The 22,534-nt window shown below is 49.8% G+C and overlaps 1 protein-coding gene across 4 annotated transcripts in view; it reads right to left on the bottom strand.

Annotated features, from left to right (window-relative positions):
- The window catches only part of mark1 (MAP/microtubule affinity-regulating kinase 1), a 78,211-nt gene that overhangs the window by 2,880 nt on the left and 52,797 nt on the right, over positions 1 to 22,534 (bottom strand). For 2 of the 4 annotated variants that reach the window (XM_035400598.1, XM_035400597.1), the window contains exons 4-17: positions 20,103 to 20,151; positions 17,481 to 17,546; positions 16,719 to 16,789; positions 14,530 to 14,586; positions 13,771 to 14,007; positions 13,109 to 13,228; positions 12,138 to 12,237; positions 11,271 to 11,383; positions 10,513 to 10,666; positions 9,519 to 9,700; positions 7,111 to 7,214; positions 6,114 to 6,272; positions 4,787 to 5,044; positions 1,682 to 1,726 (exon numbers count right to left, since the gene is read on the bottom strand). In XM_035400598.1, the coding sequence (XP_035256489.1) occupies positions 1,682 to 1,726; positions 4,787 to 5,044; positions 6,114 to 6,272; positions 7,111 to 7,214; positions 9,519 to 9,700; positions 10,513 to 10,666; positions 11,271 to 11,383; positions 12,138 to 12,237; positions 13,109 to 13,228; positions 13,771 to 14,007; positions 14,530 to 14,586; positions 16,719 to 16,789; positions 17,481 to 17,546; positions 20,103 to 20,151 (1,715 nt within the window). The other 2 variants (XM_035400600.1, XM_035400601.1) reach the window with 2 other exon arrangements.

Here is a 22,534-nt window from a genome sequence, read left to right as displayed (position 1 = left end):
TAGTCTTACACACTGAACACCATTCACCATAATCTTACACACTGAACACCATTCACCATAGTCTTACACACTGAACACCATTCACCATAGTCTTACACACTGAACACCATTCACCATAGTCTTACACACTGAACACCATTCACCATAATCCCTTGCACGCTGAACCCCATACGGCACACCAAATCTGAGTGCCGTAGAAGAAGCAATCACCGATGCTCTCTATGAGTTGAAAATTAAAACACCTAATTAAAACTAAACCATGAAGAATTCAAAGACAAAGCAAATGATAATGAGTCAAACCTGCATTGTGTTAATAAGTTTACGGAAAAAATTATGAAAGAAATTAAACTTGAGTTCAACCTAATTCGGAGCACATTGATTTGCCTCTAAGCAAAATTAGCATCTTGTTAAAATTATGTGATTGTGGTTGGAACGAAAGCCATCATGCACGGGGGGGCCCGGGGGGGGGGGGGGGGGGATCTCTGCTCTAAGCCTCTCCTGCTCTCAGAGCCGCGGCCCTGCGTTTAAACGGCGGTAAGAGGCTGCGGAACCGCTTGTGTAAAATAAACGGCCTCTTGCGCACACTTTACACACGCTGCTGTTAAACCCACACACACGTTAGGAGACACCCGTCCTCTCCCGCCCACCCCTATCAGATCTGCTCAGCTGCTGATAGGGCTAATCTTTTAACGGGGAAGTAATAACTCAACAGGACAGGCCTTCCGTCTGATAACTGATCAAACACAAAAAGCACTGCTGTGAAATGACACCCGAGGGGGGAAAAAAAACTGAATACTGTGTATGATTGCATTCACTCGGCTACAGCAGATTCCTCTTAGCTGTGACTAAGGATTTCATCATCATTGCAAGCACATACCACACACGCACGCACGCGCACACACACACACAGTGTTCTCTCCTGATTTGGGATGCCCAGTCATATTAATAGCCACGGTGAGCGCCCCTTTGATTAAAAAGGAAATGGGGATGCCAACAGATGCTACACCCTTAGCACACGGGCAGTGAGAAGCTAGTTCCTGTTATCTCCTAAATCAGAAGAACATCGGGTACTTCTGCCTCATTAAGTGACATCATAGTGGGTGAGGTGCACACAGACACCCCAAAGCACACACAGACACTCGCGCACACACAGACACCCCAAAGCACACAGACACTCGCGCACACACAGACACCCCAAAGTACACAATGCGCACATTCAGTAGGAGGACCACATTGAGCACCCGACTTGTAAGCAGTATTCCCCAGAGCAGTTCAAATCTTGCCCCATCTTCCAAGGTGAATGAAAACTACATTTTCTGGTCAGAAAACTTGCAGGAATTTTCGATATGTGACGGAAGTTCAATGCTGCTACTGCTACGTACCTCTTCAGTGTTTTTTCCACATTGGTATTCCTGCAGCTGTTTAAAAACACTTTCTGCCAGCATTTCAAGGAGCCAGTGAAAATAAAGTGGCATTAGGGGCTTAGCCAATGAGCACGGGGAACGAGTGTTGTAGATATTTTACTGACGAGCATTCCACGCCGCTCCCATGGTTAACCCTAGAAACCGAAACCCTGCAAGCGCTCCTGTTTGCCTGCGGGTGCCCCGGGTTCGAGGCCCGGGGGGAGAATGGGACTGCTCCAGTGTGATTGGCTCGTGGGGGTAAAGGGGCGGGGCCTCACCTGGGCGCGTCCGTTCTGCCGCTGGCCTCGCCCTCGCTCGGGACCCTGGGAAACGAGTAAGAGCGCAGTTTAGCATCTGAGTGCGAGCTCACAAAGTATCAGCATAAACACACGCACGCTCGCACACACGCACGCTCGCACACGCACGCTCTCGCACACGCATGCTCGCTCGCACACGCACGCTCGCACACGCATACCAACTCACTCTACAACACAATCCTGCTCATACTCGCACACCAGTTCACTCTAAAACACACAAACGCACACACGTCCGTATCATTATACTCCAAATAAAGGTAAAAAAGTGCATTCTAAATGCTCAGCAAATTTCCCTGGGTGACGGCATCTATCAAAAGAATTGACAGTTAATCATCTGACAGTGTGCTTGACAAAAAAAAAAAAAACAATTCACATGAACAGTATTTTTCCCCCTTGTTAAGTAGCATCAGACAGTGGCACAGTGACTCAGCATGCTGTCCAGACTGGATGCGGGTTTGAGTATTGGAGAGTACACACAGGTTATCCACCTTCAGGGGAGTCACATGGGCAGGGGGAGGGGCTAAGACGTCTGACACTACGGCAGGGATCTCACAGTCCTAAGGGCTGTAGTGTCTGCTGGTTTTCAGTAGTGTGTTTTTGTACTTAAGACTGCAAAACCCCAAATGCCCTTGCACCAACCACTGTAAAGCCAGCTAGTCATCATAAACCCCTGTAAATATCTAAAATATGCTTGTTAAATTGCACATAAAAAAACTGGACCAGCTGAAAACACACAGTAAAACTGAAATAATATAAAAATAAACCAGAAATGGAACTGTCCCTTTAAGTGTAAATTGAATTCCCTGGGGAGTTAACACACCTAGTTTCCAAGGCCTAAAACAGCCGCTGGCTAAAAGGCCTACAGACACTGCGGGCCTCCAGCACTGAGGCTGAGACCCCCACTCGGCTGGATCTGGACTGGGGGGGCGAGTTCTCAGTGCTGTAACCATGCAGTTAAGGACTGTTGTAACACAGGAGGGGGAGGGGGCAAAGTGATGTCATGTCTGGTGCAGGGAGTACAACAAATCAGGCGATCCCCCCCCCCCCCAAGGTGGGCAGTCAGTTGGGCGGGGCAGAGTGAATGAGTGGGGGGGGGCTGGGGAGGGTGCACGTGTGAGCAGAAAAGCGTTCTCTCCGCCTACCTCCTAGATGACCTGAAAGACAGAGTTCTAAAACGGGAGAAAGAAAGATGGCCGTAAGAATCCCGCGAGCAGGAAGCGGTTGTGCCTCGTGCCCGGCAGAGCCGCGGTCGTGTGAAAAGCGCGGCTGGCTGACCGCCACTCGGAGCGCGTAGCGGACGGGACGGGGGTCTGGAAACGCTCCCGCTCAGAGGCGAGCTGACTCATGTCCTCCCGCTGCGCTGATGTATTCATACGCGCGGCGGTCACGCGGAGCACGTTAGCACGTTAGCACGCTGTGTCATCTGTCAGGGACTCGATTTCTGCACCTCACAGAACCGCTGAAAACCAGCTGGGGGCAGCGAAACTGACCTCAGATCAGCCTCGCGTTTAATCTCACGGGAGAGTGCTTCTGGATGCACCTTCACGATTTAAAATGTACTGGACACAGAGGAATAAAAACCTATTTATTTATTTTCTGGCTGAAGGGTTACTGAGGAGTAACTGTAATCACTCTGAAACGGGACATGCACAGCTTGTTTGGTCTGAGATGATTAAGGATTCATAAGCATGTTTTTTCATTGGGGTGGCAGCACAATACATTTCCCAGAAGGCTATGTTCAGAACAGCCTTGCTTTACAGTGCTAGTGGCTAACCTCGGCTGTCAGGGTCATGACCTTGCGGTTCTATGAGCGTGACGAGATTGACACCCAGCTTCCAGTGATGTGCTTTGCTTAAAAAAGATCAGTTATTACTGCTGACAAATGATTTTCTCTTGTGGGTAGGGGCTCCATCAGTAGGCAGGGATCCAAACATGTTAATTCTCTTGTGATGCAAGTAAATTCACCAACCACCCTGGCTAAAACCTGAATCAGATTTGTTACAGAACACAATCTCACAGACTGTAACATCTCTTTCAGATGCTTTAGAGATGGACTACATGACTGCGGTCTTGCACTTTGGCAAGGCTTTCCCTGTGCACTACACGCCATCACCAGCAGAGGTCAGAGGTGAGTCTCTAATCGTCTCTAGTCTGAAAGTGTGGTCGGGTCTTCTCTGTCATGTATTCCTATTTAATAATGCATGGTGTATATTTGTCCACATTTTATTATTGTGAGTGTTGTGAAGGTTACATTAGGGAGGGAAACTGTTGACTCCTAAACGTGGTGAAAACACGGTGCATACGCTGGCAAAACCGCAGGACTTAAACATCTGGAGTAATAAAGGGGCCAATGCATATCTTTGTATGTGCACTTCTGTCCTGATTACTTCTCTAACTTGATAATAAAAAGTAAATTACTAAAAATAAATTCCTTTATAAATGTGTCTGTATCTTGGTGGCTTGTGAGGGTTGCTCTTGGTAACACAAATTACCTCATAACTGAGTTCTTCTCTGAGTTAATAGCATTTTTTACATTCTAAAGAAATTTCAGAGCATCTAAAGAAATTTCAGAGCAGGCGCTCGCTAGGTAATGCACAGACCTCACTTTGCTTCATATCCAGCCATCAGAGACATACACCGAGGTGGCAGGGTGGCGTACTTGGGGAAGTGGGCTAGTAATCTAGAGGCTGCGGGTTCAGATCCCCATTGGGGCACAGCCTTGGAGCAGTGCGTTTATCATGAGCTGCTTGGACACTGTACTGTGCACTTCTGTAAGGCCGCAGTGAGACTGATGCTGGTGTGTAAGGTCGCAGTGAGACTGATCCTGGTGTGTAAGGTTACATAGAGACTGATCCTGGTCTGTAAGGTCATAGTGAGACTGATCCTGGTCTGTAAGGTTAATAGAGACTGATCCTGGTGTTTAAGGTCATAGTGAGACTGATCCTGGTCTGTAAGGCCGCAGTGAGACTGATGCTGGTGTGTAAGGTCGCAGTGAGACTGATGCTGGTCTGTAAGGTCATAGTGAGGCTGCTCCTGGGCGTTTCGGGGTGGCGAGTGCACACTGACCTGCGGACGAAGCGGGACGTGATCTTGCTGATGATGCCGGTGGAGGTGCCGCGGCGGGCCTGGGCGAGGGCGCCGGTGTCGTGGGACAGCGTGGGCGAGGCGGGGGGGCCGTTGTAGGTGGCGCTGCGGCGGTCGCGCAGCTGCGCCCCGTGGAAGGTGGAGCGGCTGGAGCTGCCGCGCGGGAAGCGGGTGCGGTCCGGCGTGGTGCTGCTGATGCTGTGCGCCGAGGGGGAGGCGGCCGGGGCGCGGGGGGCGGAGCTGAGGGACGCATCACACACGCACACGTGCACGCAGAGACGCAAACATACACACATCACACATGCACGCACGTACACGCAAAGGCGCAGACATACACGCAGAGACACAAAGGTACATGCAAACATACAAACGTACACACGCCAGAGAAGTGTACATACATGTAGTGGAACACACATGCACACGCAAACAAACACAAGTATGCACGTACACACAAACGCATACAGTCACGACACAGACAGGGAGAGACGTACAGGTTAAACCTCAAACAGCTTTTGGACTGGCGGTGTGATCTCAAGAAATCACAGCAAATCCTTGCAGCTGAAAACACCAACTGATCTGTGTCACAAGTCACACGCTCACACACTGCCGTTACTCAGTTATGCTGTCGGCTCGTAAACTGAGACTTCTCCAATGTGACTGTCTGTCCTGCAAGCGTTACGCATCAGCATGGCCAAAAGACAAGCTGTAATAAACACAATCCAGTCACACCTGGGACGGTACTGTCTGTACCACACACACACACACACACCTGGGTCAGTACTGTCTGTACCACACACACACACACACACCTGGGTCGGTACTGTCTGTACCACACACACACACACACACCTGGGTCGGTACTGTCTGTACCACACACACACACACACACACACACACACCTGGGTCGGTACTGTCTGTACCACACACACACACACACCTGGGACGATACTGTCTGTACCACACACACACACACACCTGGGACGATACTGTCTGTACCACACACACACACACACACCTGGGTCGGTACTGTCTGTACCACACACACACACACACCTGGGACGATACTGTCTGTACCACACACACACACACACACACCTGGGACGATACTGTCTGTACCACACACACACACACACACACACACCTGGGTCGGTACTTTCTCTCACACACACACACACACACACACCTGGGTCGGTACTTTCTCTCACACACACACACACACACACACCTGGGTCGGTACTGTCTGTATCACACACACACACACACACACACACCTGGGTCGGTACTGTCTGTACCACACACACACACACACCTGGGTCGGTATTCGCTGTTGTCCTCGATGGGTGGGAGTGGTGATTTGGAGGGGTGTCCCGAGGCGGACATGGACTTGACGTGGCGGGGGCGGGTGGAGGGTGCGGCGGGCGTGGCTCCTGAGGACGAGGGGGTGCTGCCCGCGCTCACCTCCGTCAGACTGGGGGGGGGGGGGGGGGGTTAGGGTTAGGGTTAGGGGTTAGGGTAATGAGGAAAAGGGGAGGAAGGCTAATCAGGAGTGGAGTCCATTTTGAAACAGCCGGTCTGTATGGACCTGCGTCTCGCTGGCTTGAAGCGTAAGACCAGTCGTCTCTCACCTTTCCAGCGCATCTGGAACTTTCCCTCTTCACAGGTACAGCTTTTACACGTTCTCTCCTGTCCACACTGCTCAGGCTCATAACCACTCCATAAAATAACTATATATTTATGCTTTCATGCGTGTATATAATAACAATAATAATGACTTATATTCGTGTGGGACATTTCATGCATTTGCAGTTCAAAGTGCCTCACAGAGATTAAAATAACAGCCTGTATGGTAATAAACCCAAAGAGCAGTGAAGAGCAAGGACAGGCAGGCACTCTATGCAACACAATGATGGTACACATGATAAACAGGCATTTAAAATGGTAGGTGTTATGTACATGTGTGTGTGTGCCTGTGTATATGTGTGTGTGCGTGACTGCGCACGTGTGTGTATACATGCATGAGTGTGTGTGTGACTGTGTGTGAGTGTGTGCGTGCGTGACTGTGTGTGAGTATGTGTGTGTGTGTATAAGTGCATGTGTGTGAGTGAGTGTGTGTATATGCGTGTGTGTATAAGTGAGTATGCGTGTGCGTGGGGGGGGTACCTGCTGTCCTTCCCGTTGGGGATGGCGCTGTGCCGGTGTGTGTGTGTGTGTGTGTGTGTGTGTGTGGGGTACCTGCTGTCCTTCCCGTTGGGGATGGCGCTGTGCCGGTGTGTGTGTGTGTGTGTGTGTGTGTGTGGGGGGGGTACCTGCTGTCCTTCCCGTTGGGGATGGCGCTGTGCCGGTCGGTGCTGGAGCGCTCGCACACGTAGGTGTTCCTGCGCGTCATTCCCCCTCCCGGGAGAGCGCTGTTCTGTGAGACACAAGCACGTATTTACTGCATCAGCAGGGGGCGCTGTTCTGTGAGACACAAGCATGTATTTACTGCATCAGCAGGGGGTGCTGTTCTGTGAGACACAAGCACGTATTTACTGCATCAGCAGGGGGCGCTGTTCTGTGAGACACAAGCACGTGTTTACTGCATCTGCAGCGGGCGCTGTTGTGTGTGACACGAGCACGTATTTACTGCATCAGCAGGGGGCGCTGTTTGCAGGGGCTCCCTCAGCCTGGGAGGTGACTTACCCACATTACATTTTTTCATACAGCTGTTTTTACCCTGAGCTAACCCTGTAGGTTAGCTACCTGTGGGTACCTCAGCAGTTCCTCATGTAAAAACCAACCCTACCGCCTTCTGCAGTACAGTTCCCATATTCCTCAGGCTCATAACCTTATTCTACTCAGCCAGACCAGGCTGGTCATTATCTTACTGTACTATGAAACTGACCAAGTTGCCAGAACACTATGGTAGTACCAGACTGACCAGGTTCTTTATAATCTTCCAGCTCCATGAGCCTGACCAGCTTGCTCATAACAGTACAATGAACCTTTGGTGCTCCACAATCTGGGCATGAGCTTTGCTAATAAACCATTACTCATTTTCCACTTCTGATAAACCATGACCTCATGTAGGTGTGGCTCCAGCTGGACATGGTGATTCTGCAGTATAATACTGGCTACAACACTCTAGAACCAGTAAGACTGCAGGGAAACCTGAATCATAAACAGTATAACTTCCCTTTTCAGACTCTCTAGAGAAATGGAGCATCTCCCTGTCCACTTCTCGACTGGCGGTCAGTCCTGCTAAATTAGATCAGAGAGAAATGAAGCCAGGCTGTCTGTATCAGGCTCTGAGTGATATGATCAGCTCTGGCCAGCAGACCTGTGGGATGAGTGGGGAGTGTGGGATGAGTGGGGAGTGTGGGGTGAGTGGGATGAGTGGGGAGTGTGGGACGCTGTAGTGGTTCTGTGTGCTTTACAGGAAAAACAGACACAAATAATAATACTGGCAACTCCAGCTGACTGCCACTGACCTTCCTTTGGTTAAAGTCCCTCTAGCGAGAGAGAGAGAGGGAGAGAGACAGACAGACAGACAGACAGACAGACAGAGAGAGAGAGAGAGAGAGACCGAGACAGAGGGGGAGAGAGAGAGAGAGAGGCACTGAGGCGCTGCGTAGACTCTAATGGTGACTTCATGAAGGGTCCAGGTACCAGACCATATTCCCCCCGTATTATGGAAATATTATTTTTACTGGTGAAAACGTCACACAGCAGCAGCAGAGTGTGTACGCACGGGGCTGATTAACGCGCTGGGGCTGATTAACGCGCTGGGGCTGATTAACACGCTGGGGCTGATTAACGCGCTGGGGCTGATTAACGCGCTGGGGCTGATTAACGCGCTGGGGCTGATTAACGCGCTGGGGCTGATTAACGCGCTGGGGCTGATTAACGCGCTGGGGCTGATTAACGCGCTGGGGCTGATTAACGCACGGGGCTGATTAACGCACGGGGCTGATTAACGCGCTGGGGCTGATTAACGCGCTGGGGCTGATTAACGCACGGGGCTGATTAACACGCTGGGGCTGATTAACGCACGGGGCTGATTAACGCGCTGGGGCTGATTAACGCGCTGGGGCTGATTAACGCGCTGGGGCTGATTAACGCGCTGGGGCTGATTAACGCGCTGGGGCTGATTAACGCACGGGGCTGATTAACGCGCTGGGGCTGATTAACACGCTGGGGCTGATTAAGGGCCTGCCGTGGGTAAGATGCTGGGGCTGGTTTATTGGAGCGGGGGCTGCTTTCCGTGTGGCTGTAAAGTCGGCTGATTTGTGCTGGGTCTCAGGCAGTAAAGAGCTCACATTCCTGAGGGAGAAGGTTAACGCTGCGCATTGCGGGGAGAATAGAACTGTCTCGGGGTTCAGTTCACCTCTCGTCACTGGAGAAATGAAACCCCCCAATGCGCCAGAGAGGCAGAGGCAGAGATGGATAGATGGGATAGGGGCTGGGGTGGGCCACGCGCTCTCTTACCCCAGAGACTGCAGAAGGGACGGGGCAAGGCTGTAATGGGGTGGGGTGTGGCAGTACTCTTACCCCTGAGGCTGCAGAAGGGACGGGGCGCGGCTGTAATGGGGTGGGGCGTGGCAGTACTCTTACCCCTGAGGCTGCAGAAGGGACGCGGCGCGGCTGTAATGGGGTGGGCCACGCGCTCTCTTACCCCTGAGACTGCAGAAGGGACGGGGCGGGGCTGTAATGGGGTGGAGCGTGGCAGTACTCTTACCCCTGAGGCTGCTGAAGGCTTCTTCCTCTCGGACACCAGCAGCGGGGAGGCGGGCATGTCCCCCTTGGAGCTGGAGGTGCCCAGCTTGCGGCTGCTGTCCCAGTCCTCCTTCTTCTCGCCCTCCACGCTGTTGGCCTGCGCCCGCTTGGTGTAGGACACCGCCGGGGGGATGCTGGGTCCCACTGCAGGGGCGCAGGCATCACGCGTTACCCCTCATTCATTCATCCCATCATCCAGTCATCCCCTCATTCACTCACCCACTCATACCCTCACCTACTCATCCCCTTATCCCTTCATCCTCTTATCCACTCACCCACTCACCCCCTTATCCACTCACCCACTCACACACACCTGCTGCTGCTCTCTCAGTGTCTCAGCAGTAATCTCACGCACTGGTGTTTCAGCTCAGTATAAAGATTATCGAGGCCAATATGAACCCAGAAGAATCAGATTGCTAGCTTTCTAAAGGAGGTGAAAACACTTCTTTCAGATTCAGTTGAGAAGTCTAGAGTCCACACAAATTAAATTTAAATTTCTTCAAAACATAAAACAAACGCCACTTTTATTTGCATGTCACGCTTCGCTTGTTCTTTGGGGCCTGGGCCCGGAATATCTGTCAACTGTAAACAGTATTTTATTTCATATCACTGAAATAACAAAAAGGTGTAACACTGTTTTAATCTCTCGCTACCGACCTGCAGTTCAGTGCATTAAAGTCAGACGCCAGCGTGACTCAGCAGTATCAGAGTTGCCCAGACACAGTGCAGCTTTAGTCTCGGCTGCTTACCCTGCGCTTTTATTCTGACACATAAATTCCCAGCGCATGAAGATGCTTTTATTCTGGCACATAAAGATGTGTGCTGGTATTCAGGTGGGAGCCTGGAAAAGTCAGCCAGTGAGGGGTGCACACTCGGCACAAACAGAAGGAAGTTGGGGAGGAAGTGTTGGGAATGGAGCTGCTGCCGTGTGTTGATTGGCTGAGTGTCAGTCTCACCGTGGTCGCTGAATCGCCGCTGCTTCTGATTGGCTGAAATGCTTCGCTGGACCTTGGAGTGGGCGGGGGACTGCGTGGAGCTGTTGTTGAGGTCGCTGCTGGGTCGTGACCTCTGACACAGGTTGCTGCTGGACAGGGACTCGCTCCCTTCAAACTGGGGGTCCCAAAAGGAGACAAAAAACAAAACAAAGCAAGCGTGAGTAACTCTGAGGGCCTTCTGTTTGTGAAACCACACAATGATCTTTCACAGCTAGCGCTGTGCTTCTGCAGTGTGGCTCTGACGCTACAGCAGCACCACAGTGCTGCTCCCTGCCGTTCATATCAGATCTGTCAGAACTGGCCAGACTTTCACCTAATCTTTCTATAGATTTTAGAAATCTTTCTTTCTAAAATATTTAAATATATTAAAAATAAGTACAGTAAAGTACATTAAAAAATATTCCGAGCAAGTCCACATCAAATCATATGTTTAACGGATTATAGGAGTGCTTCCAGCACAAGCGGTCAGGCGAGCAGATCTTTAACTCTTTAACTAGTTTATATCTGACCTGCTGACAGGGAGGCTGTGCAGCTGTCAGCAGACCCTCAAAAGAGTAACATCATCCTGTCTTTGATCTGGACAGACCCTAGGAGTGTTTGCTTGCTTACGTGCTGTGGGTACAGGCGACTGAGACACGGCGAGGGGGGGGGGGGGGTGTGTGACCTATAACCCCCTCCCCCCCCCCCCACCCCGATTGGGACGCGCCGCAGGAACTTACGTCAGGAGGCTTCCTGCCGAGCAGAAGATAAGTGGCCATGACCTCATCGAACTTCTGCCCCACTACCGACTCCGTGATCTCGTCTTTGGGGAATCCCATCGTGACCATCAGTTCTGAGCGGGGGGGACAGAACGGAACAGAGCAAGATAACGGCGTTAATTAGAGAGAAAAAAGTGTGTTACTGACGAGGCTGTTACTCAGGACGCGGCGGGAGGGGAGAACGCACACGACTGCAGAGAGCCGCGGACGCCTGTGGAGCCCGGTGATCGTGGAGCATAGGGCCGGCGGTAAATACCAGCCGCTAATTTAGCTCCAGAGTTCATACGAGGCCAGAGGGGATCAAATGTTCCTCCATCAGCCTTGATTTAATACTGAACACTGCACTGTGCGGTGGGTCCGGGGATAAGTGCCGAACGATGCACAGGACTTAGCATCCTGGAAAACCCTCACAACCCACATTTAAGATTGCACAGAAATTTACTCGACACCAACTCCAATACCATCGGGAAAAGGTCCAGCTTTGCTCCTGACCCCAATCAGACAGACCTTCTCCAATTTTAAGCTATTTTGGAATCACATTTGTAGGCCCATCCTAACACTGTAAACATTCTCCTTCAACTACAAAGATGGCAGATTAGCATGTTCGTCCAATCGAGTGCTTGCTGCCCACTGGTACTTAATTTCACTTTGCAGTCGACTGGCTCGGCAGGGCTTATTCCCAACTTTTCACAAGTGAAACCTCAAAATAAAAAACCTTTTCTGGGTTAACCATCTATTACAGGACAATTCGTTCATAGGACATTTGTCAGAAGTGTTTCAGTGGTGATTGCGGTTACGCCAGGGTCGTATCGTGGGGAGGAATCTGACCTATTCTCTTGTTGTCGCTGAAATCCGGCTCAGGTTCGATGTACGGCTTCAGCTCCTCCTCCTCGTGGCCCACGTTCATCCATCGATCTTTCATGATTTGCTGGAAGGAGATTTATTTATAGAATGAATGTGTAATCTACTGGATGCCAGCTCTTTCAGGAGCTGAGTGCAGCTTCTGAGCAGTTCTGGGTGGGGGGGGGGAGGGTGCAGAAGTACTGAAAACAGACATCAAATATGAAACGAAATACAAACGGTCACGATGAACGGCAGTTAAAACACTGCCAGAACAAACGCGGCAAGAACAGAACAGAGCTCCAGCGCTTTTCACATTTGCTTTATAAAACGCAGACCGAATTCCCTGCATTTAGTTAAATTTTTTTCACTTCTCCAGCGAAATAACACAATCAGCCTGATACATGCTGCATTCAGAATCCTAAAAGCTGCAGTAGGAACTTGGCACTGACCACGGGAGTAAAATTATTGACTGACTCCACTGTGGCCCAAAGCCTCTGAGAAATACAGCTTCATTTTGGGATGGCTGTTTCAGCAGAGGCCACAGAAAACTGCAGTATTAATCTAACTGGCCTCCCAGCCCCCAGGCAAAAGGGCCCTTTCCTGTACTTACAGGGAGTGAGAAGCTAACGCTCACTGGCGGTAACTTCATCCATACAGCCTTGTGTTAGCTGGGAAAAACTGGACAACAGACTCTTACCCGTGTGCACCACCCACAGTTCTAGCACAATTCCACTCATTGTTCTGTGCTGAAACCTATTACCGGTTCACATTATTGTGAATATTTTTCTAATGTTAAATATTATTTTGAATATTAATTTAATATATTTGACATACGTACAGATAAATACAGCCGTCTGAATGTCATTAATGAGGGCAGATGTGCGTGTTTCTGGGTTAAACGCCTCGCTCAGTTCTCGTTTCTGGGGCAAAGGGTGAACGTGCGTGAGCAGACTTGCCTCCAAGCTTCCTCGTTTGACGGGGTTGAGCACTAAGAGCTTCTTCAGCAGGTTCTCACAGTCGGTGGACATGTAGAAGGGGATCCGGTACTTCCCCCTTAGAACCCTCTCCCTCAGCTCCTAAACAGGCACAGACAGAGGGGTTGGGTGTCCCAAACATACTGCAGGCACTTTGCTGAGAATCTATTTCCACTCATAGAAAGCTAAATGTCAGCATGTACATGGTGATCACACACCGAACACTTTTACAGATGCAGTAGCCTCAATGGACAGGCTCATGAACAGCTAGTAGCCAGACCAGGTAGCTTATACCTTACACAGCACTATGAGTCTCACCTGGTTGCTCATAACCCTGTAGTACCATAAACTCTACACTGATACCATTTAAATCTGCCAACTTCAGGCAGCGTGTTCTTCTGTTAAACCAGCGGTCAGTGACTTCTGAGGATTCATGATCTTGCGTAGGTGAGGCTCCGCTTGAACTCGACCCAGCGCTGTTTAAAACTGGCTAGGACCAATCAGATGACTGACATTTTTAGAATATTGAGCTTCCTGGTGAGGCCCTTCCTGCGATGCAGCGTCAGAGGCAGCCGGCAGCAGCGGTGACCTGTGGACTGAACCCCACGCCGGCGGCGGCGGCTCCACCCGCGCGCGGGCCTCACCTTCAGGTTCTGCCCGTCGAAGGGGAGCGAGCCGCTGACCAGCGTGTAGAGGATGACCCCCAGGCTCCACACGTCCACCTCCGGCCCGTCGTACTTCTTGCCCTGGAAGAGCTCGGGCGCCGCGTAGGGGGGGCTGCCGCAGAAGGTGTCCAGCTTGCTCCCGATCGTGAACTCGTTACTGAAGCCGAAGTCGGCGATCTTTATGTTCATATCCGCGTCCAGCAGCAGGTTCTCCGCCTGGAGGGGGAGGGGCGAGTGACTGTGTGAGAGGTGCCCAGGGGGGCTGCCGTACTGACACTAACTGACATTAATGACACTGACACTAACTGACATTAACTGGCACTAACTGACATTAACCGACCGCTGAGGTCTCGCACTGTCAGTATCGCACGTTCCAGGCTTTTACCTGGGGTGCATGTTAAAATGGTCAAATAACAGAACCTATAAATCAAAGCTCTTGTGAGGACACAAGGGCCCCTAAAGACAGCTTGGGCGATCTGCAGAGTCATCGTGTCTCTGAGCTGCGGTTGGAGATGCAGAGGGGGGGGGGGGGGGTTATTGTGTGGGGCGTGCTGTAAACCGCAGCAGGCAGAGATCCACACTGGACCGGAGCAGGCTGCACTGAGAGCGACCTGCGGTCTCTGTGCCTAAATGACCTCACACTTCACAGTCACAGCTCCGCTGTTTTACTCTATAGGCTGGGAAGCTGCACCCCACATGCAGTACGCTCTGGCACAGGAGCGCTTACTGCCGTCTTACCTTCAGGTCCCTGTGCACGATCTGCTTCTGATGGCAGTACTGCACCGCTGAGACGATCTGAAAGACAGCAGTGTGTTAGAGTGGTAGAGCCACGCAAGCACAAACTACGGGGGGGAGTCACCTGCTGACTCGCAGTATCTACAGACTAGGATGCTAGGCTAGGCTAGTCTCAGTAGTGCTGTTCTGTGCTGCAGACACTGGGATGCTAGGCTAGGCTAGTCTCAGTAGTGCTGTTCTGTGCTGCAGACACTGGGATGCTAGGCTAGGCTAGTCTCAGTAGTGCTGTTCTGTGCTGCAGACACTGGGATGCTAGGCTAGGCTAGTCTCAGTAGTGCTGTTCTGTGCTGTAGACCCTGGGATGCTAAGCTAAGCTAACAAAGGTCATTGAAAAGGCTTGTCAACTCAAGGCAAAAGCCTCCATCTCCATCCTCAGGAAAAGGGGTGGAGCTAAGGGGATGTAACAGGGAGAGGGGTGGAACTAAGGGGGTATTAACAGGGAAAGGGGCGGGGCTATGTGGAGTATTAACAGGGAAAGGGGCGGGGCAAAGGGACTATTACAGGGAAAGGCAGTAGCGTGTCCGGGGGCTCCTAAAGGTGTGTGCATGTGCACGTGCACAGGGGCGCCGTTTCTCATTTTCTTCCCTACACAAATTATTTCTAGATGTGTCCACGATCTTCAGACATGGCACTGCTGCACAGATCTGTGGGCAGTACTTATTTTTAAACACTCTGACTCTCTAGATGGCCTTAAAATGCTGCTGCAGGACCTGAAAACGTACTTCCTTCTGAAATAAATATATTTTTTTAGCTGCACATGTTTTGTGAAACGTTACATTAGCAGATTCTCTCAGCGAGAGATGCTTATCTGTTCTATTTTCATTCATGAAACGCAGAGGTGACTAAACACCTGTGTTTGAACAGGTTTTCAAACTCTTGCCACTAGATGGCGTTATACAGTGGATAAGAGCTGTACCTACTGCTGCATGAAAGGCTACTGTGGTACATTAATCACAGGACACTGTAGAGCACAGATAACTGCTCCTGCAGGTAAGACTCACTTTACTTGGGAACTCGCATTCTATATGTTCAATAAGTTAAATTAAATAAAGCGTCTAGGGTTTTGGCCAGACAGTTCTTTCAGACTGATACATATGTGTACGTCTACACTGACACTATTGAACAAATATACAGTGACTAACTTCACAGTACAACTTGTGAGAATTTAATATACTAGAGAAATAGGCTCGCTGAATTAATACCCCGAGAAGATGTTCAAATACGTATCGGATCCGTACATCCACAGTAACATCCCAGACTAGTTGATTTGACCAAATCCTCAGCAGGGGATTCTGGGAAATCTGTCCTGTGACAATGCACTAGATCCGATCAAATCTGCAGCAAGGGATTATGGGAAATCTCTGCAGCAGCTCTGATTAAATCTGCCGCAGGGGATTGTGGGAAATCAGTGCTCCGTGACAATGCCGCAGGGACACGCTGGCCAAGGGTACAGAATCCTGCGTAAATTCCGCTGCTTTACGAGTAAATATTCCCCCGGTCACACGGCCGCGGCGGCTGGCCTGGGCACGCCCGTTTGGATGATTTGCGGCCCCTCGGCCGGGGGGTGTGGGGGGGGGGGGGGGCTGAGCACGCGCGGGACGTCCCGGGCCTCATGCCGTCGGACGCATTGCAGCCGTTAGCATGCGGAGCACGTTCTGAGTCTGGGGAGCCGCCACGCTCCGGCCCAGGTACGAGTGCCACCGGGCCACACAGAGACCGCCAGCAAGGGCACTGCAGGGGCGGAGTGACAGGGAGAGGGGTGGGGCTAGGGGGGTATAGCAAGAGAAATGGGTGGGGCTAGGGGGGTATAGCAGGGGAAATGGGTGGGGCTAGGGGGGTATAGCAAGGGAGGGGGCAGAGCTTTGGGGGTATAGCGGGGGGCCGCTAGTGGTGTGTGAGCATGTGCATGTTTATCATATTTTTTCAGTGCACAAATGTATGGTGTAATGGGTAAGGAACTGGGCTTGTAACCTAAAGTTTGCAAGTTTGATTCCCAGGTAGGACACTGCCATTGTACCCTTGAGCAGGGAACTTAACCTGCACAGCTCCAGTACTCATCCAGCTGTATAAATGGATGCTCTGTAATAAGAGCATCAGCTGAGTGGCAGCAGTGTAAGGGAATGGAGGCTCACCTGCCGGAACTTGGCTCTGGCCTCCTTCTCTTTCATCCTCCCGTGGGCCACCAGGTAGTCGAACACCTCGCCTGCAAGGAGGGGGCAAACGTCACTTTGAACAAAGAGGGAAAACACACAACCCTGGGAATATTCCACAAACCACCTCATTCACAAAAACGTGTGATGATATGATGAAAGATTTTTTTTTTCCCTAAAAGGTTTTCTCTTGTAGAGTTATCAGAACTCAGGAATACTGAGTATCAGGTAAAGAATTGGCCCGGGTCTCGTGGGAGGCTGGCCTTTACCGTTAGGAGAGTGGGTTTTTTTTGCATGTTTTTTCAAAAATCTAAGTGTTCTAGAACTCCGCTGCTTTCAGTCACCAGCAGTGATTGTGACATCAGCATTGGAATGTTCAGTTCAGAGCATTCTAATCACACATTTGTGACCTCACGCCTCAGAGTGTTAAGGTTCAGATGCGTGACCGGGTCAGAATCTGGAGGCATTAGATGCTCTCCTCTTACATGCCAACCCTTGCAAAATCACGCACACCCCCAAACTCGCCAAAAGGAATGCGTCATTTCACTGGTTGGGTTGGCAACTGTTGCCGGGGACACTTCGACAGATGGCAGTCGGCAACGCTGAACATTCTTTTGGCAGGGACGCCCGTTTGAGTGTGTGGAATTCTGGGTTGGGGGCGGAGTGATGCGTGCAGGTGGGAGAGCTTAGCGTGGCCGCTGCCGGTAACCGTGGCGACTTCCGCCGTCCCTGCGTCACACTCACCTCCGCTGGCATATTCCATTATTAAATAAAGTGTCTTCTCCGTTTCAATCACTTCAAATAATTTAACTGTGGAGAGAAAGAGAAGAGAAACGACTTAGTAAAAATAAATAAATTACATACCAAAAAATAATTGGTTTGCAGAACAAGTATGTTTCAATATATTATAGTTATTTGGATGGTTGGTGGTTCTGGAAGTTTTTGGGGCACCAAATTACTCTCTACTCTCATACTTAAGGATGTGAGCACAAGTGCTGCAGTGAGGGTCAGTGTGATGTTCATGAAGCGCCTTGTCAGCAGTATGAGGGCTCGTGGCGTGTCCTCTACACATCACTGCAGGTCACGTGTGTTCAGTGCGGAGATGTGAAGATTTATTCCAAAAGTTCCAAACAAGTGCAGCTTCAGTAAGGGGACTGACTAAGGGTGTGAAATTAACACCCGTCACCGGCCTAAATTATGTTTGCAGCTGGTAACATTTTCTACTCTAGCAGCCAGCTTGGCAGGTACCTGACCAGGCTAGGTTATATTGTCGGAGGTACTGTGGCTGGTAAAATGTTGAAAATGGCAGATGATTTTTAGAACACACTAGCCTCTCAGTTCAGCGGGTGTGAAAGCTAACTTCATGCTGAGGTGGATATGTACTGACGCAGTGGATGCTCTACACCCACAGGACCCTCTTGCGGTTGGGATGCTGAGAGGATGGAGCAGCACTGGAGCCGGCCGTCTGGTGAGTCTACAGAATCTTTATTTCCAGTAAAGACGCTCCCTTTTAAAGATCCCCTGCGCAGACTCGGCCTGCTTCCTCCTCTTACCTTTTGAGTTCACCGAGATGCTGTCTCACATGAGCTTCAGCTGCTAGGGCTTTAACCCCGATGCAAGAACACAAGTCAGACACGTCTCAGACACGTCAGACACATCAGACACGTCTCAGACACATCAGACACGTCAGACACAGACACGTCAGACACAGACTCATCAGACACGTCTCAGACACAGACATGTCAGATGTGTCAGACACAGACACGTCAGACGTGTCAGACACATCAGACCTATCGGTTGGTTTTCAGCCCAGTGTTTTTAATCCCCCGCTCAGAGTGGACCGCGGGAGAAAGCTCACAGTCACAAAGTCACAGCCTCAAAGATCGGGCAAACCCCATTTTATTTCCTCAGGTGAAGGGATTTAATTAGGCTGTCCGTGAGAGAAACAAAATCGCACTATCAATCACTTCCAGTGCTGAAAGTCAGTGAAATGTAAATCTTTTTACTGTGCTGTTATGACCGCAGTACGGCTGGAAATACAGCAGCATTATAATTACGAGCAGTGGAGTGTGCTGCCAGTTTATACAGCTTCCTGCAGAAGCGTCCTAACAAAAACACCCTTTTTAACGGCGTAGTTAACTACACCCTGGACACAAAACACCTCGGTTCACTGAGCACGTTCCCAACGAATAAAAAAATAGTTTCTCAGTCAGAAAATCTTCTCACAAAACAAGCAAGCTCACAAGCGAACTGCGCTTTGCAGAAATACCTTCACTGTTTGAATGTGGGCATTCTTCACAACATGACCAAAAAAAGGACATGCGGGCTTCTGTTCTCCTCTCACACAGGTGAATTACAGGTGAATTACAGGTGAATTACCGGTGAATTACCGGTGAATTACTGGTGAATTACTGGTGAATTACTGGTGAATTACAGGTGAATTACTGGTGAATTACAGGTGAATTACCGGTGAATTACTGGTGAATTACCGGTGAATTACAGGTGAATTACAGGTGAAATACAGGTGAATTATCGGGCTCGGGCTGAAAGGAAAATCATTTCCTTGCTGGTCTTTACAGCGGCAGAACTCATCTTTTGCACCGTGTGAGTGCAGTTCTGCGCTGTCCTAAACACCCTTTCTGACACAAACGATTTTTACACGAAACCGGACGGGAGGTGGCCAGACGTCATGGGGGGCAGATAATGACGAGAACAGGGAACGCACACACCCCCCCCCCCCCCATCCCTCATTCAACCCATCCCTCATTCAACCCATCCACAACATCCAGATTAGGTTGTTTTTTTTTAAGCCAAGATGCCAACTTGGTCGTTTGCTTTTAAATGGACATCAGGACTGGATTTTGTTGATGTGTTCTGCACTGTGGAGTGAGGGCTAGAGAGCTGATTGGCTAACCCTAAATAAATCTCGGCATAGAGGATTATTCAACTGCTTCTGCCTGGGGACCTGTCCTTGCTTCCTTTTAAAAACACTGCATACGTGCCAAACATTTTCCACTGTTGCTTATAAAACTATATAAAAATAAAACGTTTAAATGTCCATGTGTAAATAAAGTAGATTATTTCATAAAGCACAGAGATTATTGTTCTGTCAGTTGTGGCACATGCAGTATGCTAGCACTGTGTACTAGTCACAGTTTTTATGTATCTGAATAATGTGTGTGTATGTGCATGTGTGTGTGTGTGGATTGATCCCCCAGCTGAATAGAACAGGCTTAGTGGTCTCCCTTATAGTAATCTCAGGGTGTGGACAATCCTGTAAAAACAATCTCAGCAGCAGGAGGAGGAGCTGGAACTGTAACTCAGGAGGAAGTGTATATTGTGAGTGGAGTTGTGATTTTGTCTTACCTATATTGGGATGATTCAAGATCTTCATTATCCTCACTTCCCGAAAGAGCTGTGGTGGAAAAACAGACGATTAGTCACTCCTGACGCTTAAAAAATAAATAAAATAAATAAAAAGGCATATTAGGTTGATGCATCACAGCGATGTGCTTCTGAAAAAGTTGTCCACACAGCGATTCTAATGTGTGACAACGGATAACTGAATATTTTTGTATATTTTTACACCCACGCAAGCATTATATTAAATAGCAGTGTTCTTTCTTACTGTACAGAGCACTCTGTGTGCTCTGAACCGGTTCTTACAGTTTGAAATGACACGTAAAAAGAAACGTGAAAATCCCAGATTTAGCCGCAGTAAAGTTAGCGAAACTGTTTCCACGGCGCCCGTTTCACAGGCTCAAACCCATGCAGGCCACACCTGGCTGGACAATGACCCCGAGATCTCTGAAAAAAGCCTCCCAGCTCCTGGCAAAGTGCTCCTGACAATCTGCATGTCCTGTTATGGCCTGTCGAACATCATGTTTTGTGTTGTCTGAGCGTGGTAACTGAGATTACATTTCTGGGTGTGGTGTCTGAGATGATGTTTCTGAGCACGGTACACTATATGAGCAAAAGTATCTGGATACCCCTTGGCCTGGGGCTGTTTTTCAGGGTTTGGGTTAGGCCCCTTAGCTCCAGTGAAGGCAAATCTTAATGCTGCAGCATACAATCACATTCTAGACAATTCTGTGTTTCTCCAACAGTTTGGGGAAGGCCCTTTCCTGTTTCAGCATGACAATGCCCCTAGGCACACATCAAAGTTCAAAAATAAATGGTTTTGTCGAGAATAGTGTGCAAGAACTTGACTGGCCTGCACAGAGTCCTGACCTCAACCCCATCCAACACCTTTGGGGTCAATTGGAAAGCTAACTGCGAGCCAGGCCTAATCGCCCAGTCAGTGCCCGACCTCACTAATGCTCTTCTGGCTGAATGGAAGCAAATCCCTGCAGCAGTGCTCCAACATCTAGTATAAAGCCTTCCCAGAAGAGTGGAGGTTGTTATAGCAGCAAAGGGTGGACCAACTTCATATTAATGCCCATAATTTTGGATGAGATGTTGGATGTCAGGTGTCCACATAAGTTTGACAATGTAGTGTTACTGAGATGAAGTGTCTGGGCGTGGTATCTGAGATGACTTTGTGCTGTGTGCTGCCAGTCCTGCATGCACACTCCTAAATACGCCAGGCATCGCTCAGAAATAGTGAAAGCACAGAGGACTCGACTCCCTCGTAAAACAGGATCACTGGCGAAGCGCGCGGAGACCAAAGCGCTCTATGGGGCTCCGGTCCCCACGGAAACAGGCTTTAATTCCTGTAACGCGGAGATAAGGAGGGGAATTACACTGAAGAGCGCTCGGCCCAGCAGGGAGATCCCAAACTCCACAGTCTGCCCGCGTGCCTCAGCGTTTAAGAGCCTCATTTAAGGCACCCCTCGCCCCCCGGGACCGAAAGAGGCTGCTGAGAGAAGGGGTGCAGCGCGAGCGCCCCGACTCTGCGCCCCGACCCCGCGGGCCTGCCGGGCCAACGCCTCAGCGCCCCAGTCTCAGCGCTCTTCCCAGCGCTGAGGAACCCGAACACTGCGCAGTGAGGCCCCGCCTCCCTCTCTACCCTGTTACTCACGTCGCCGGCCACTGATGGACCAGGCTTCTGCCACATCGCTTTCGCAACCTCGAGGAAGAAAGAGCAGAAAAGAGATTTTGGATGTTCTGCTCATCCTCTGGGGTAAAAGTGTAAAAAGAAAAGAACTGAAACAGCACTGTAACCGCCATGTTACCCCAGGCTCTGAAACGCGATTCAGACAGCGCTTTGGTTCAGACATTAAGCACAGTAACGTAACCTTCTGTATTAGGATACGCGGAGACGCAGCAGGTGTGCACGGAATTAACTGAATATAAAACCCAAAAGATGGTTAAATTAGAGACAGAGATACGTAACTAAAAACAGAATCACCTTGTTTACTGACGGCTGTTTAGTAAACCAGTTAACTCGCCATGATGTGGGCAAGGTTCCGGCTAATGTCATTGGCTGGTCCTTAGGGAGAGTTTGCACATTAAATCCCGTCTTCATATTTACCAGTGGCAGCAAAATTATTAAAATATCCAGATCAGAGAATTTAACTGCAGCTACATCATGCCAACACTGTGTGGTTCAACCTACATTCATGTACAACCTGTAGTGAATTCAACTATGATTCAGTTCAGATATATAGATGTATTGGGCCTTGTATCCATCTCATTGTATTCTAATAAGCCGCTCTTCATATGTAATACGAGTTTGACATCGCATCGTCCACTTCTCCTCACTGATGCAATTATGGAATTGTTTTCTAACAGAATTGCAAGTATCAAATTGGAATCAAAATGGTTTCCATGTGATGTAACGTAAGGCAACCAGCATC

This window comes from Anguilla anguilla, chromosome 18, assembly GCF_013347855.1.
Source record: "Anguilla anguilla isolate fAngAng1 chromosome 18, fAngAng1.pri, whole genome shotgun sequence".
NCBI lineage: Eukaryota > Metazoa > Chordata > Actinopteri > Anguilliformes > Anguillidae > Anguilla > Anguilla anguilla.
This window is presented reverse-complemented; position numbering and strand designations above follow the sequence as displayed.